At 35.7% G+C, this 18738-nt stretch overlaps 1 protein-coding gene across 2 annotated transcripts in view; it reads left to right on the forward strand.

Annotated features, from left to right (window-relative positions):
- LOC149080286 (protein phosphatase 1 regulatory subunit 12B-like) overlaps positions 1-18738 on the forward strand; it is a 423274-nt gene that overhangs the window by 56102 nt on the left and 348434 nt on the right. For both annotated transcript variants that reach the window (XM_089239417.1, XM_089239418.1), the window contains exons 3-4: positions 9768-9886; positions 10089-10248. In XM_089239417.1, the coding sequence (XP_089095543.1) occupies positions 9768-9886; positions 10089-10248 (279 nt within the window). The remainder of the gene's footprint in view (positions 1-9767; positions 9887-10088; positions 10249-18738) is intronic.

An 18738-nucleotide genomic window follows, 5' to 3' on the forward strand; every position in this document is an offset into this window, starting at 1 on the left:
GTGAAAATCTGTCTCGTTGAATTACAAGCTATCTCCAAGTGGCTTTTTGGTTCATAATGTGGCCTCTGTCTCTCAGGCAAACAAAGCAATGTGTGAGTTTGGCTTACACAATATTTCAAACAACAGACACTATTACATATAATGTACAGGGTGCATAGGTAACAAGACGTATGGTATTTTACTGGAAAACCGCATTCACACTACAGGAATAATTTCAATTAGAAAAATTATCCAAATAACGTGTAGTACTCTGATATGTCGTTCATGTTGCGAGGGGTTGTGCAGTTATTAAAATAAAAATGTTAACTTTTTATACAGACACAGTGTGCTCAAAAACCCAATTACAAAGTTGTTGCCCCGTCTCTTCTGATACCAACAAAACCGTTTTTTCCACATTTTACGTTGTTTTTTGGTTGGTTATCTTCAAATAAATGTTACTGTCAATAAAGTGACACTGTATGCATATATACATTCATCTCGAAACCTTATAATTATTGAGAATATTTAAGATTCCTTTATTAAGATTTTTAAACACAGTTACAAAACATTTAGGGGCTAAGCATGCTCGTGAGCCCACAGAACAATATCCGATACATATCTGTCGGCATAAATAATGAGAGAAAAAAAGAAAGAAAAAAAAACACACATATATATAACACCAAGAAATAAGTGGCAACAGGAATAGAATTGATTAACAAAAAATTTGGGCATTTAGCAGCGTATGCAAGATAAAAGAAGATTACATTACAATATCAAACAGATAATTTAAATCTTCTTGAGTTAACAACCAAGATTTTAAATTGATAAAAAAAGATGTACATGAAGATTGTTCTTTTATTAACTGAGGAAGTAAATTAAATATTTTGGGAGCTAAATAAAGGAAAAATTTTTGGAAACAAGTTTTATTTGGCCTTGGTACCTGTATAGTATGACGTCTAAATTGCATTCCAGACTTATATAATTACATGACTCTTTAGACAAGAGGGTTGCCTCATTGTTCCAAAAAAGTTTTACGAAGCATTTCAGCGCTTTGAAATACAATCTTTATTACCACTCTACCCATCACAACTAATGAAAATGTCTCGATGTATTCACAGGCTTCTCAGAATAACAAAAACGTTCTTGGCAAGAAACTTGCTGTCCTCTCTGAGAGCTCCCTTCACACTAAATCTACAATGGAAGATGCAACACCCTCAGGTGGTTTGACAATGTTAATACTAGCACGCTGTGCTCACTGCAGTAGAAAAAGAACCTTACTTACCCCTTATGCCAACTATCCCTGGTCTCCCCCATTTAGCTATTTTAGCAAAAAATTAGTCCAATTCTGAGAAAATTAGCTACTTTCATTGCTAACACAATTGGGTAAACAGTAAGATATTAGACAAATCTCTTTTAAATGCTTTTGTAAAAAATAACTTGCCCTCTTCTTTGATTAATAAGATTGATAAACACAGAGTTGCCAACTGCTAAGGATTGTCTGTAGTTTCTACGACGGCTGCATTCAACGACGGAGCTGCGGGAGATACTCTCAATACTACGGAAATTATTTTTTCTACGAATTGTATATATTTTTTTTCGGAAAAAAAAATTAGGTCTTTGGGTTTCTTGCTGTCTCATTTTCATTATTTTTGTTTGAAATCATGTTAATCTTTACTGTAACGGTAAATTGTACACATGTGAGAGAGTTTAAGAGAGAGAAACAGACTTGTGAAAAGGGTCTGTGATCAAATTTAGCCTTCCAGCAGACACGTGTGTTTAAGAGACAGGCGCTGTGGGTGTGTACGTGTCTTTCCCTACGTATGCGCATGCTGACTGAAAGGTTAGAGAAATATAATGACAAGCTTTTCTGACCCAGGCTGATAGAGATGACAGAACAGTGTGAATAACAATTATCTAATATCAGACTTTGAAAAATCTGAAGTGTATAAGGAATATGTGAAATCTGTCTTCGGGAAGAGCTCGTGGTTGTTCCCCACATCTTGTAAAGGTGATTTTGGATCAACCCGCTATGCTACTCAATGCCCAAGCGTGCAAAAAATTGTTTTCACTGTCAAACCTGCCCCCACACTGTTGGCTGAAAACATCTTTTTTTTAATAGTTCAGTGAGCAGGTCTGGAACCAGTTTATTTGCACTGATAATGCCTGATCTAGCCCTACAAACTTGTTTTAGAGAGAATGTTTTGTCATAGGTGCCATATGTGCTCTGATACGAAGATAACAGGGGGCTCTAGTATTGCTAGATGTCTGTATATCTGTAAGGACCAGCAAGGGCTTATGCAGGGTGAGATTGTATTGAATCTTCATGAATTACCAAGGAACTTGGTGACCTCACAAAGTTGCTTGGGGAAGGGGGTCATTTGGTCAAAGCCCTAGGTTCCAGGGCCTATGAGATGCTGTATTTAAATAAACATTCAATTGAAACTTTTTAAAAATGAAAAAAAATTAACATTTTTGATTGATTTTTTTTATTGGACTATGAATATGATCATCAACCATTTTCAATCCACTGCTGGATGAAGGTCTCTAAATTTCTCCATTCTGCTTTGTCTGATGCTGTAGCCATCCAGTTGACTCCTGCCTCTTTCCTGATCTCGTCAATCCATCTGGCGTGGGGACGCCTTCTCGGACGTTTAACACCACGGGGGTACCAATCTAGAGTACTTGTGGTCCATCTGTTGTCCTGTCTTCTTGCAATATGTCCAGCCCATTTCCATTTCAAACGTTTAATTCTTTCCATGATATCATATGAATATATATGTTGTCCGGGGGATCCCCTTCACCCATGGCAAAGCTCAACATACATCACTACTGAGAAGTTTCATGCCAATGTTGGCATTCTGTAAGTTTGTCATCATCATCATCAAGCATTTTAAATCCACTACTGGATGAAGGTCTCCTCTAAATTTTTCCATTCTACTCTGTCTGATGCTTTAGCCATCCAGTTGACTCCAGCCACTTTTCTGATCTTGTCGATCCATCTGGTGTGGGAACGTCTTCTCATATGTTTAACACCACTGGGGTACCAACTCAGAATACTTGTGGTCCATCTGTTGTCCTGTCGTCTTGCAAGCCAATTTAAATTTTGAACGTTTAATTCTTTCCATGATATCGTATACCTTTGTGTGACTTTCTTATCCATGTATTTCACCTTAAAATATATTTATTGAACTAGAGATTGTGTGTTTTAAACACTTATTAAGATTAAATTGTTTTTGAAATGATACCAGATATAAATAATTGGGGAAGTTGGTGTTCAAAACTATCTAATTTGCATTTAGAAAAATAGATGCACAATAATGACTCTCATGCATAAATAAGGGAAGAATCAATTATTGCCACTTTGCCAAAAGTGGCAGAAACCTGTTTTTGCCTAGTTTGTTTTTACCGGCAATGGCAAAAACTTGCTAACCCTGGCGAAACATTTATTTATGGCTCTCAAATAATTTTCAACCTATTGTGAGGGATTGCTTTGTTCTCAAGTTTGGTTTCAGAGTTTGCCAACCCCTTTTCTAGAGAAACATTTTTGAAAACACTTGCACCCACCAGAAAATATTTATTGCTTAAAATGAGCATCAGCAGTGGAATGAATAATTTTGTATTGAGCTCATTCACAACCTCATATCAAATATGACCAGATGTTGCAAAGAAATCATTTTGATAAGGAAATAAAATATAACCCCGTCAACCACCTTTGGCAAAGATATACTATGTTGTGGCCATTTTGTAGTAAATCTCATAGGCTGGCATTACACTATAAAAGTTTGATAAAATTCTTTTATAAAACTTGGAAAATGTAACCAATAAGCACATCTGTTACATTCAAGCAAACTTAACTGATCCGCCTAATGGTTGCATTTTTCAAAGTTTTATAAACGAACGTTTTTATCAAACTTTTATAGTGCAATCCTGGCCTTAGACCATTGGTTCTCCAAGTGTGCATCTCGGCTCCTAGGGGGCATCGTGGTGAGCTGTCAATATTTTCTAGTTCAGCACTTTGATGGGATTCTTTGTTAGACTGTTGTTGGATGTAGTTGATAGATGTTCAATAGAGCAAGGGGATAAAAGTTTCGGAACCACTGCCTCACACACACTAAACTGTTTTGGTTTTTCATTCATGAGTTTGGCAAATTGAGGTTTCTGTGGTATGTCTTTCATTCATTCAGGCTGTATCAGTGTGAAGTTTCTAATAAATCAATTAATCCAGATTCTTTTTAAATAAAAGTGGGTCCACAGAGAAAATAACGATTTTTTTTTCTAATTCACTGGGACCCTGTGGATCAAATTAATCCAGTAGACTTTCGATAATTTGCCCCGTCCAGTAATCCAACTTTTTTCGTTGTTTCTTTTGTTTTCTGCTGAACCACTTTTTTACAGGAAAAATATTATCCATGTAAACATGTTACACAGACAACATAAAAAACATGAAGACAAACAAATAGGGAAAAAAACAGCATACGCTGTGTGTGTAGCCTCAAGGGACTATATACTAGATCTGCCCCTTATAAGTAAATATCTTATCCATGAGGGTTGTTGGCTCCTTGCTAATGTGGAGAAATGAAAAATGTCACCATGTCTGTTAATGTTAATATGTTTGTTTTGTTAATAAAATTCTGGCGTACAGTGGTTGGTCTAAATAATTTAAATGCATTGTTTTTTAGAAGACTGTCCAGTAATCCACCGTTTTCGCTAATCTGGCATACCCCTGGTCTTATATGTGCTGGATTACCATGAGTGTATTGTATTTTATTTCTAAAAACGTACAATTCTAAGATCCACCAAAGCAGGTCTAATTTACCAGTTCAATAACATTCAGTTACTTTTCATTGCTAAATAATCGTTCTTATAGATATCATTATCAAGCTTGCAAAGGAACACATTAACACTGAGAATAAACTAAAAGAATATTTCAAATTAAATTTAAACGCAAAATTCATTTCATCATCATAAACCATTTTCAATCCACTGCTGGATGATGGTCTCCTCTAAATGTTTCCATGTTATTCTGTCTGATGCTTTAGCCATCCAGTTGACTCTGGCCACTTTCCTGATCTCGTCAATCCATCTTGTGTCGGGATGCTGTCTCAGACGTTTAACAGTACGGGGGTACCAACCGAGAATACTTGTTGTCCATCTGTTGTCCTGTTTTCTTCAATATGTCTAACCCATCTCCATTTTAAACATTTTATTTCCATGTTATCATATACCTTTGTGTGGGTTCTTATCCAAGTGATTCGTTTTCTGTCTCTCCTTGTGATGCCTAACATACATCTTTTCATGCTCCTTTTTGTTGTCTGTAGCCTTTGTATAGTCTTGCTTGTGAGTGTCCATGTTTCAGCTCCATAAGTCAGTGCTGGGAGCACACACACTGGTTAAACACTTTCCTTTTCATAATGGCATGTGGCTCTTCAGACTTAGTTTTTGCCAAAAGTGCTCCATCCAATCCTGATCCTTCTGTTTATTTCATTAATGATTCTGTTGTCCATGGTAATTTCTTGTCCCAGGTATACATAGCTTTCTACTTCTATCTCTGTGTTGTTGAGCAAGATCGTCTTCTTCAATGCAAAGGAATTGAACATAACTTTAGTCTTTTGCAGATTCATTTTCAAACCCACCTGGATACTTGTCTTCTCCAGTTCTTGTATCATTTCTTCTAGTTCATTTGGATTACTGCTGATAATAACAATGTCGTCAGAAAAAAACAAATGGCTGAGAAATTCTCCATTTATTTTAATTCCTTTCTTGTCCCAATCCAGTTTCCTGAATACTCCTTCTAAAACAGCGGCAAAGAGTCTTGGTAAGATAGTATCACCCTGTCAGACACCTTTCCCACGTTTAATCTTTGCTTTTTTTTTTTATCCAAATGAATGCTTGCAGTTGCTTTGTCATATATTCTCTTAATGATATTCATATATATCTTCTCTATCCCAATTATTTCTAGTCTTAACAACAGCAGATGTTAAGACAGAGTCAAATTCTTTCTCAAAATCAATGAAGGCCGTATACAATGGTATTCCTTGTGTCTCCCTAGGAGTTCCTTGATTGTTTGGATGTGGCCCTTTGTACTAAATCCACTTCAAAAGCCTGCTTGTTCTTTTGTTTGGTCTTCGTTCAATGTGGATTCAAGCCAATATGTTAGCACTTTGGTGAAGATTTTCTAAATTACTGATAAGAGACTGATTGGTTGATAATTCTTGATATCCTCGTTTTCGCCCTTTTTGTAAAGAAGAACCATCATTGTATTATTTCAATCTTCAGACACATCCGATTTGTGAGACAATTTTGCCTTGTGGACTTCATCTTTCAGCACAGGTGCTACTTGTACAAATTCTGCTCCATTTTCTTTTCTTCCTGCTCCCTTTCCTCTGTTCTGATCCTTTTCTTTGTTTCTATAGAGCATAGTTTCCCAACCTTTTTGTCCCATCGCCCCTTCTTCAGAAATTTATTTCTCCTATTGCCCCCCCCCCCCAACACAATCTAACCCATAGGATCCTGTTATACCCGTAGCTTCTACTGCCTCCTGTAACATTCCATTGTCCCCCAGGGGGGCGTTAACACCCACATTGGGAATCACTGCTATAGAGTATTAAAAAATTCCTCAACAATACTAATAATTTCATTTCTATTTTTTGTGATGGTTCCATCTTTCCTTTTTAGTACAAAAATTTCCTTTCTCCCAACGCAGTTTTCATTTTGCTGATTTTAAGATCCTATTACCTTCCAGTGCTTTCATTATAATATCGCAAGTAAATTTCCTGACATCTTCTGTAATCCACCTTTGTACTGTTTTACAAAGTGCTGCATATTCCTTTTTGAATTTAGGGTCATTCCTCTTAATCTGAAATTCTCTCAGGTCTTTCATCAGTTTCTTTGTTTCTTCTGTTATTTTCTTCATTGGTTTGATTTCTTTTTCTCCAGTGACTTCTTTTAGGGTAGTGGTTAAAGTTCTGTTCATCATGATGACATCTTGTCTATCTTCAGTGGTGTTATATAACAAATCAAATCCGGTTCTTCAGCGCTAACTGGAATTTATATCTATGTTCTTGAAGATTTGCCATATCTACGGCAGTTCTTGTATTTTTGATAAGTTTTGCTCTTTCCATTCTAGTGTTAAGCATTATTCTACATCTCGCCAGTCGATGATTGCTTCCTGTATTGAATTTATTGAGAACACTGCAGTCTTGGATCATATGCTTCTTGTTAGATAGGATGTAGTCTATCTCGCATGTTGTTCCAGTTGGGCTTCTCGAGGTCCACTTTCTTTGGGGTTTCTTCTTAAAAAATTAATTCATGATGCATAATTGTTCGCTGTCTGCAAATTTGACGAGTCTGTTTCCTCTGTCACATCGTACACCATGACCATGAATTCCAACTGAGCTTTCACCAGTGTGTGCTACCAGCACTGACTTATGGAGCTGAAACATGGACACTTACAAGCAAGACGATACAAAGGCTACAGACAACGCAAAGGAGCATGGAAAGATGTATGCTAGGCATCACAAGAAGAGACAGAAAACAAATCAGACCCATGCTGTAGATTACTATGCAACAGTAAAGATATGCTTTTTGTGTATTTTTCCTTTCTTTGATTTGAATTGTGATTGTTTGAAATGAATAATATGAAGATATGCTTCAAATATTCTTTTTAAAGTTGCAAAATTCCTAAAAATATATTTTATTCTAATTATTTTTTATTTCTGTATGTTAAAACTGTTTTTTTTTAATAGACACTGCTGGCCACCGTAAATGCAACACCCTGAAGGAAGCATGCAAATAATATGAAATTTACAACATGCATTAGCGTAGGTGAGGTATACAAATGATTAGAATTTCAGCGCAGACGCACATCACGCTCGCCTGTGGCGCCACTTCAAAGCGCTATTTAAGGCTTGGAGATTTCGACGATTTGAAGTACGACAATTGTGTTTTTCTTGTGGTTTTTTCAAAAAAAACGATCAATTATGCCTCGTAGAAAACAGAGATCATCTTTTGATCAAGTATCCGAGTTCGACAGAGGAAGGATAGTGGCCTACCAAAATTGTGGATTATCTTTCAGGGAAATCGGTAGTCGTGTTGGACGAAACCAAACAACTATAATGCGGATATGTGATCGTTGGATGCAGGAAGGTACGACGGACCAACGTGTTCGATCGCATCCACCTCAGTGCACCACTTCACGTGATGACAGGCGCATTGTGCGTATGGCAGTGACGGATCGCTCAGCCACATCACGAACCATAGCACAACACATTCAGTCTGTACCGCATCATCCAGTGTCTGCGCGTACCATTCAACGCCGTTTACAGCAGAGTGGTCTGTCCGCAAGACGTCCATTGCTTCGTCTACCCTTAACGCAGAACCACAGACGTCTCCGCCGCCAATGGTGCGATAAAAGAAGGATGTGGACGGCACAATGGAATGAAATTGTCTTTACTGACGAGTCACGCTTCTGTCAGCAACACCACGATGGTCGGATTCGAGTCTGGAGACACCGTGGAGAGAGGATGCTGAACAGCTGCGTTATGCACCGCCACACTGGTCCTGCACTGGGTATTATGGTATGGGGCGGTATTGGATATCACTCTCGCACTCCTCTAGTACGCATTGCCGGTACTTTAAAAAGCCAGCGCTACATCTCCGAGGTGTTGGAGCCAGTTGTCCTTCCTTACCTTCAGGGCTTGCCCACAGCCATATTTAACAGGATAATGCGCGACCACACGTGGCACGCATTGTCCAAAGGTTCTTCGTCAATCGCCAGATTGAATTGCTTCCCTGGCCAGCTCGCTCTCCGGATCTTTCGCCGATAGAAAACATGTGGTCCATGGTTGCTCAACGATTGACCCAGATTACATCCCCAACTGCCACACCAGAGCAACTTTGGCAACGCGTGGAAGCTGCTTGGTCTGCTGTACCCCAAGAACACATCCAAAGTCTCTTTGAATCAATGCCGAGGCGTGTGGCAGTGGTGATCTCTAACAATGGCGGCTACTCTGGCTACTGATTTTGGCAGGAACCACACTTCACAGAAGTCTATAAATTTAATCATTTGATCCTTGGTCAACATGTTATCTACAAAATAAATATTGTTGCGATATCTCTTGTCTTTCTTGGTGTTGCAATTTGGGTGGCCAGCAGTGTATATTCCTAATGGCACTTTTATTATTCCTAATTTGTGGCACTCTTCCCTACCATTACTTTGGACAATCGCTGTATTTATGCATGAAATATTGAAAAAGAAGATTTACCAATGTCAACCTTCCTGTTATAATATGCATTTTGTATGGTTACTCAGTTTTTGATTTCATTCTTAGATATGCTGGTTAGTGACACACTTTGTCAAGTGACAGGAAAAACATGATCTATGGCATGATTGTTTAAAATTGCTGCAATTTTATTTGTTATTTCTTAATTATGGTATTTTATGTCTCCTGTGTTACAATTTATGAAGGAAAATTAGAATTTTAAATAATTTCAAGACTGATATCATTTATTATATTGAATGTTTTTTGATATTATAAATTTTATAAATAAATTTGAATAACTAAGTAAGGGTTTTTTTTTTAATATGAAAAAAATTCAGCTCGTTTGAGATATAGTTTTATATGAAACAGCCCTGGATCAAATTGATTTTGAGGTCCCTGCTATGATCCTTCATAGCAAGGACATAAAATATTTCAATTTTCGCAAATAAATAAATAATAAATGCACATATGCTATGTGAGATAACTAATTCTTATGATTACTAAATAATTTCATTTGACAACCTTTAGGTACCTGATAGAACATGGAGCAAATGTTGCTGCTGTCAACAATGATGGCGATTTGCCTATAGACATAACAGAATCAACAAAAATGGAGGAACTTCTTTCAGATGTTTTGGATGAACAAGGTGTATTTTTTATCTCAGTAGCTGTAATATAGTGAAAACTTTTATGATGTCACCTGGGAAACTGAATAAAAATTAATTGATAATCTGGTTGATTTAATGACAAGTATGTCTGATTTAACTAATGAACATTTGCACTAGGATCAACCACATCAGCCATTATCCACTGCACTGTTTGTGATAAGTTTTTTTAAATTTTGAACAGGTATTGATTGTGATGAAGCCAGGTCTGAAGAAGAACGTATAATGCTTGAGGATGCAAATCAGTGGTTGAATAGTCAGAAGTATTTAGATGAAATACATCCACGAACCGGAGCTACAGCTTTACATGTTGCATCTGCCAAAGGTTATATAAAAGTTATGAAGTGAGTTGCATTTGTGTACATTTAGTTTTTTGGTTAGGTTATTTTGAAAGACTTTAACAGTGCTGGGTTACAAACAAAGTGAATTAATGACAAAAATATGTCATGAATTATATTTGTATTTATGATTATAAAATAGCATAGAATATTTTTTTTAATGCAAAAATCTCATAACTTATTCAGTTTATTTTAAAAATCATGTGATGATATAATATATAAGCACATGATTTTTTAAATAAACTAAATAAGTTTAACTAAGTTTTTTCATGCGGTTGACTTCAAAGAAGAAAAAAATCAGCAATGAGTTCCATAGCAAAAGTACATACTAAAATAATAAAAGGCCACAAAGTACCATTATTCAACAATTAGAAATAACCAATTATGTAGAATATAATCATTTGAAGAATCAAATTACACAGTTCCACCTGCTTGTAATAGAGACAGATATGAACTTTTTCAAAGTCCTTTGAATTTTAAATTGTTTGCCTATGTTATTTTGTTTGCTTATGGCAAAGATTCTCCAATCTGTATGGTATGACTTTTTAGAAAAATGAGCGTGAAGGCAAGAAAAAAAAAATTAAAAAGAAAATTATTGAATCCAAAATAAGAAAAAAAATGTTGTGACAATGCAAAAATAAAATGTTATCCTCATAGATCACTAAATACTATAGTATATGTATCAAGCTCAAAAATTAGTGTTGTTGCTGCTATATTAAATAACTGTTATTCAACATGGAGGAAAGAATAACAGGTGGCGCCGCAATTAGCACGTCCATTAAGAATGCATAGGGAATCTGGGTTGCCAGATGAAGCCAGTGATCGCTCTATTATAGGGACCAAGTAAACCCAAACAAACCATGGCTTCCCATGCTTTCCTATGAGAAACATCTCAGTTTTTAAAAAACATTTAAAAATTTACTGTTCACTTTAGGAACTCCTCAAATTCTGTGGATATATTTATACAATTGAATGAAAGCTTTTACAATTTTAATTATTTGTTTTCAAATAATGGAATTTCAACAACATGGAACTTTTGCAAAAATAGCCAAAATTTACCCATATCTTGTGCAACAAAATTTCTTTTCAGCATTTTAATTTTTAAAAAATTCTGTGAAAGCATATAACACCTCAGTGCTGAGAGAGAGACAATGTTTTAAGATACTTGAACAAGCAGTGTTAAAAAATTTGAATTTTTTTTGAGAAAAGAGCATTTTAATGCAAAACATTAGCATATATAATGCCTTTCAGCTGTTTATATCAAAATATTGTATAAATACTTCTAGTCCAGGTAGAACAAAAACTGGCAGACAATTTTAAATTTCAAATTCAATTTGAAACTGTTTTTGTCAAATTTTCATACACACCACTTTAAAAGAAAGTAATAGGTACAAAATGAAGAGGAAAAAAAAATAGAGCCCAAGTGATTATTTGACTAAATACTATAGGCCAGAGAGATGACTCATCATGGTATTTGACTCATCGTTTATTTTTATTTTAAATATTTTTTTCTCAATACTACATCCACATAGTGGAAGGTTCAGATGGGCGGCATATATTTCAGTAACATGTATTCAAGAATATGAGAGTGGAATGGAAAAAGGGTGGCAAAATTTATACAAATGCAAATACAATGCCACAACAGGCAAAATGCCCAACGAGGTGGCTGAGAAAAAGATGCCCATAAAAATATGGATGTCATATATTTCAAAGATATAGCAACCCAATTAAAAATGCAATTAACAAAAATTGTAAACAATATATACACATGATAAAATATTATACAATGCCCATAAAGAATGCTTATGCTTGCCTTATTCTAAGTATGGATAGCTTCTCGATTTACCCCACCATGTTTATCATATTTCTTTTTAAACGTGTCAATTGTGTTACAATTTACTACCTCCGGGGGGGGGGGGTGGTAAGCTATTCCATTTATTAACAACCCTATTAGAGAAAAATTCCCTGCGACACCATAGCCTTGCATTGTCCCTCACCAATTGATACTGGTGTCCCTTTGTAAAAGCAGTCGAGTGGCAATGTACTAAAAGTTCATTGTCCATCCTATCCATCCCATTGAAAATTTTGAACACTTCGATCATATCTCCTCGGCACCTGCATTCATCCAGGTACAGCCGTTCATTTGTACAGCCTACAGGCAGCAAAACCATAAATACGCAGTGGCGGAGGACGCTCAAGCACTTCCAGTACTTTGAGTCATGGGGGAGGCAAAATTCAGTTTTAACCTGGGCGGCTGAATCATGTTTGCCCCAGGTGGCAAAAATCCTAGCTACGGCCCTGTCGGAAGGTGTTTGAGCACCTCAGAACTGATTCAGAAATTAAAATTCCTTATTGCGCCCATGGGTGTGAAACACTTTCAAAATGCCCCGGATCTATCATAATGATGAATGAAACAAAAAGGCAAAATAAACAGTTAAAATAAAAAAAATTATGAAAATTGCATTCTATTGGAGCTTCATATTAATTTAATTAATCATATTCCCACATACACTAATGAGATACATCAAATTTTTAAAATAAATTGAAGGCACTGAACTAAAAACTTATGACGAGTTGAGAGGGAAAAATTATCTTCCCCTTTCAAAAATAAATTAAAAATATAACTCCTTATATAAGGATAAGGTTTCCTTTCCCCATTATCGGATCATGTAGATTACTTGAAGACACATTAAACAGTCATGGTGCTTAAATTTATCTAGTTATTAATATTTTAAGAAAATTTGATCCGGCAAAACACATGTTAAGTATAGGGAAAAGAACGGTTTGTTTGGGCTTACTTGTTAGCCCATAGGGTTGCCACAACGGCTTCAATTTTCATGCCTGATATCACCATGTATTATAACCTCCTTGGTTATCCAACAACAAATTAGTACCTAGTTGGGAGGGGTGTGAACTGGACCAATATGAAAAGTTAGATCACGAGTACTGAAAGGTTGAAATATGCTGACTTATACAAATAATTTATTTCATTAGGGTTCCTACAACCAGAAAAGTCAGGGAAAGTCAGGAAATTTTTTTTTCCAGGGTCAGACAAAAAAGTCATTAAAAGTCAGGGAAATTTCTTAACACTGGAATATTTCTTCCAAGAGTGTAAAAAACTGTTTGAAAATAAAAAGGATATATATACATGGTGGTAACTATTGACCGCCCGATAATTACAGATGTGTTTCCTTGTGAAAAACTAATATGGAAGCGTGTTTTCAGTTTTTTGATCTGACCCATAATTAATGAGTTATAATGCTTTAAAAATTGATGATGTCACTCCAAAACCTGCCAAATTCACCAAATGAACACCAAACATATAACTTGCCGTCTTTGAAAAATGCTTAAAATGCATTAACCTTGCTATACAGAGAACAAAAGATAAAAAAAACAGGTTTTTTCCTCACACTTTCCAGGAAAGGGATAAAAATTTTTTACGTGTCAATCAGAATATCTTGCATCTCATTATGCCAGCTTTACAACAGAGGTTGTAGATAAGCGTTTGTCATTTTGTTTTATTTTCCAGAAAGTACTACATCTATTAACTCAGTAGTGAATTGGCAATGTCAATAGATCGAAGTTATGCTCAGTTTGAAAGAAATCTCTTCATTTTATGAAACTACCTTTAAAATTTTTCAAGATTGTTGAAGTTATTCTTCAACATTATGTTTTCAAATAATACTGGCTCTAATAGCTACCATAAAACTAAACGTTTGTGAGTAAATTAAAATAGTCTAGTTTTAGATCAAGATTTTTTTTTTTCATGTTCCCAAAGGAAATTTTGATAGTTTTGGGGTATATTGGTGCTGCTGATTTCAAAATTGGTGTTGGTTTTGTCGAACTGGCTCTAGTTTATGATATTATATGCATAATAATGGAACATTCCGTTTGCATACCCAGTTTATAATATTATACCCATATTATATACCCATATAAATAATATTAATTCAAATGGATGACAAGAATGAAAGACAAAGTTTTTCCATTTAAATCCTTTATTAACAATACATTGAAATGTTTTTAGAATTAACAAAGTAACAAACAAATTTTTCTTTAAAGCGTTAATATTAGTAAATATCACAGAATGGTATTGAAATGTTCTCACTCGAGTCGGTCCGACAAGGTACCCTTCAATACTTCATTATCAGAGTTCTCACATCTTCTACAATTGAAGAGCAGTCAAAGAATCCGGATCACCTCTCGATGGCACAAGTTCAGCAAGAATTTGCGCTAGCGAGTCCAGGAAGGACCCAGATATGTCCTGAAGTCGGTCAGCAATATTCTATCCTTGATGAGGGTGTCCCCTCGTATTTTCACATGCAGATGACCAGGCAATTCAAGAGATGACCAACAGGAGGAGAAACTGTGCTACTCCGACGGCGTCGCAACTAGAAACTGGATCACCAACTCATGACAATAGAAGGAGAGCAACTCTTCGCATGGAATGAAGCCGGATGATACGCCTCAGTCCCAAAGCAGAATGTGCCAAACTCTGCGACTTATGTCGCAGAACAATTCGGAAGAATTTTAAGAAAAAGTGAAAAAAAGCACTATTACATGTATGGGGTTTTTACTGAAGTACATTTCCAGTCAGCTGAGGGCTCGTCACAGAACAGCGCTAAACATTCTGCACTGGGGCGCCTCAGCAATCAACTAAGATGCTAACGAATGTAGAAATCAAATAGGTGTCGATACTTAGCACGCTACCGGTATATATAGAGAAACTCTTCGTCACCCATAGCGAATCAGAACTAAGAATTAATGGTACTGAAACTAACATAAACCTTTTAACAAACAATATCTCATATTTATATGGAATAAAATACTGTTATGTAACCTTGACATATAGAAATTGGCAACAGTCAATGTAAAAAAGACTGCCGATCAGCAGCATACGATTTCGCAGATAGATCCCTGGAAATAAAATAAAGGTAAGAGATAAAATAAAATATATAAAAAAATGACTATAATAAGAACTATTTCCACGAGGGGCCTAATGGTAATGTTGCAATAACATTTCAATATAGTCTGCAGACACTAATTTTTGCATGGAAATTTTTCTTTCAACTTTTTATTCACATATTATTCAACACATTTATATCATCACCATACACCTGTGATCTTTATGTATTGATATTAAGTTTATTAATGATTTGCATTTCACACAGTTTCAATGTGATTTCTATGCTGCTTAAGCATGAGCAGTTCTACAGCTCGATGTTGAGAGGGGTGATTTTGCAAAAATATTAATAATAATAAATAAATAAAATGAGTCAGTCACTGTGAATAGGGTGGCGATATGTCCATTTTCTCCCAAATTTTCGGAATAGTCCCAATTTTGTTTTTCTCCATCCCAAATTTTTTGAAAAAATGTACTGGTTTTTCCTTATTTTTATTCGAAGTTTTCTTGAATTTGTTATTAAATCAAAAACGTTGATACAGGTAATTTTCAACGGATTGATTGAATACAATAATATCATATAAAAGTTCTGAAAATTTCATGAATTATTGCATTTTGCTTGGGGGGTGGTCGGTGCATGGCTTATGCTATTGCCATTGAAATATTCAACTTTCACTTTAACTCAAAAACTAGAGCCGATCTGATAACACCAATGTCATATTCAGAATTAGTGGCCCAAAAACATCCTAATATCACTGAAATATCTGTAAAAAAAAAAAATTGTTAAGTAGTGTAATCAATAGAAAAATTTGAAACCAAAAATTATTTTAAATATGTCAATTCATAACATAATAAGTTTGATTAAAAGTTTGTGATTGAATCGTTGTTATTATGTTATTGTTACCAAAGTCGCACCTTCGTCAAGCTGCCATTTTTACATCCTTCTTTTTACATGTTAGTTTCGGTGAAAGCTCTAAAAACAAAAAAATATACATTGCCATTTTATTGTTCAACATGTAATCTGATTGAAATGACAATGTAAAATATTAATCATGCTGTAAACACGTACGCGCCTTCCCTCAAAAAATTTGACTTGATAGTGAAGGTAAACAAATTGCCACATTTTGGCAAAAAAGTGTTGGTTTGGTTAAAAGAAATTTCAAACATCTCATTTGGCTATGAATATGGTGATAAATTTGGCAACATAGTGGACAAAGCTAACATGTAAGCTATACCTAATAAAAGATTATAGTATTACACACTACGTGGAGAGAAAAAACACCAATCATGAAAAAAGGCTATACTTGGCTTCTAATGGGATTGAATATTTCAGTTAATTTTCAAGAAGTGACAACCTGCGGAGATACATTTTGAAAAGAGAAAATTCAACTGCCTTTGCCATATAAAGGTTTTTAACATCTGACTTATGCGGAGAAATGTACATCTGGTGGAGAAATGTACTTTCTTTTGGGACATAAAAAAACTGACCGTTAGAAAAATTACATGTCACAAAATTTCAAAACCTTATATTCGTCAGATCCAAAAATGGAAAACACTTTTCTGTATCAGTTTTTCACAAGGAATCACGTGTGTAAAATTATTGGGCGGTTGATAGTTACCACCCTGTATACATACGCACACACTCACTCACAGTTGTGTAAGCTGTTAACCCAATGATGCTCACAGTTCTCTGCAGCTAAAACATTCCACTTATTTCACAATTTAGAAATCGTGCGTATATGAGATACATTGTGATAATTGATTTCACTATATTTGTTTTCTTCACTAGTTAGGCCAGATTTTTTGGTGTAGTTAATGTTGTCATCTTTTATCATTTTTTTGTTAATTCACAGGGTCAGCAAAATAGTTCCCCCAAAGTCGCCATTTTACCTATTGAACTATCATTAGCTATGGAGCAGATTGGTTTTTTTTGGATTTCATGGAATTGATCTCATTTGCAAGCTATTCTCTGCAGTGAATGTTTGATTTTGCATTTTTTTCTCAGGGTTCTTAGTATTTCATTAATCCTCAGTTTTATTTATTATGTTATCTTTGTCCAGTCAACTAAAATTTTTTCCATTTTAGAATATTTCGCAACATGTATACTGAAATATCACACTACTCAATCCAACAGGGCTCGGCACGGGTCACTTTTTTAGAAACTGGTCACTTTTACGTATTTTCAGGCCCACGTCACTTTTTCCACTTTTTTTAGCAAAAAAAACCTCGGTCTCGCGCATTTTTCTGCTGTCTGTGTTTTTCTTTTCTTCAAGGAGGAACTTTAACGGTTCAATATCGGCAATTTTCTCCCTCCCTTCATTGAACTGCGATCGAAGGCGTCTTATCTTCCCGGGAGCATACCGTGTGACGTCAACATAACTTGATTTCAAGGTGCTTGGAAAGAAAGCTCCTTGGTTAAAGAATCATCATTTTATGGAAAAGCCGGTCAGAAAGAAAACTAGCATGAGAGCCGTATACTTACAACAAAGAATTCTTCCCCCCCCCACTACCATTCTTTATTTCCCCACGTGCTCACTCGTTCTTTCATTTTCATCTTATTTAAAAATTGATCCTTTATTTCATTTGTTTTAAAAAGGTTTAGTACTAAGGGCCGAATTCCTTTCTTGGAGCATCGAGCAAGTTACATTTGTTGTTTGTTCTATCGTTACTTTTGTTAATTTTTTTAAATGTTATTTGAAATGATGATTTAAGAGAGCCCGTGCAGAAGCTAACTTACGTGCAACGGGAGAATACCAAAGCGTGTATTAAAGACACGTATTATTAATATGTATTAAGTGTATTAATACGCTTTGTAGCTGGCCAAGGTTAAAGAAGCTCGCAGGTATTTTGAATTATCTTCCAATAAAAAAAATCATCCGATTGAAAATCGCAATCCATCTACAAATAACATTCGTACTATTTTTCTAAATGGATTTAACTCTCAGCAAGAAACCGTACCCCCAAATTTGATCGAAAGGAGAACTATTTATGAAAAGATCACAGAATCCTGCAATTCAACATTTAGTTTAACACAAGGGTTTCCAAATCAGATGAAAATTGGTCATCAGGCTGATAAAAACTCAGTTAATGTGCATGCGAGCCGTAAATAGAGGCAGATTTAACGATGGGCATACCGAATCAGGGCCGTCTTAAGAGTATCATGGGCCCCCGGGCCGTGCTTTAAGACGGCATTGCACCGAGCGCGCCTTTGGCCCCTACTTTACATTTTTTCCCTAATTTAAAGGCTATAATATAAATTTTTTTTATGCCCGGGCCGTCAACTGACCTTTATCCGCTTCTGCCGTAACTTAAGTTAGAGCATCTTCACGATACTGATTGTTGACTTAATATCGACATCTTGCGCTCCATTCTTGATGTGTAAAAAAAATTCCATTTTTAGACCTCGGAAGTTATTAAAACGTTTTTGTCTCGAGTCACTGTTATGACTGCAATAGGAGAGGGCGGGGGTCTGGTTCCACGGGTGTTGAACGAGGAAAGGTGCCGAGTTTACTCTTTTTCTGTTTAAAAAATGGATACTGGCCCCGAGCGATAGTAAATTTTCGTTCGTACTTGCAGCCCGGGTTGCTACATAC

The sequence above is a fragment of the Pholcus phalangioides genome, unplaced genomic scaffold (assembly GCF_987345545.1).
Source record: "Pholcus phalangioides strain wild (caught in Gottingen) unplaced genomic scaffold, Ppha-v1.0 ptg000011l_1, whole genome shotgun sequence".
NCBI classification, from domain to species: Eukaryota; Metazoa; Arthropoda; class Arachnida; order Araneae; family Pholcidae; genus Pholcus; species Pholcus phalangioides.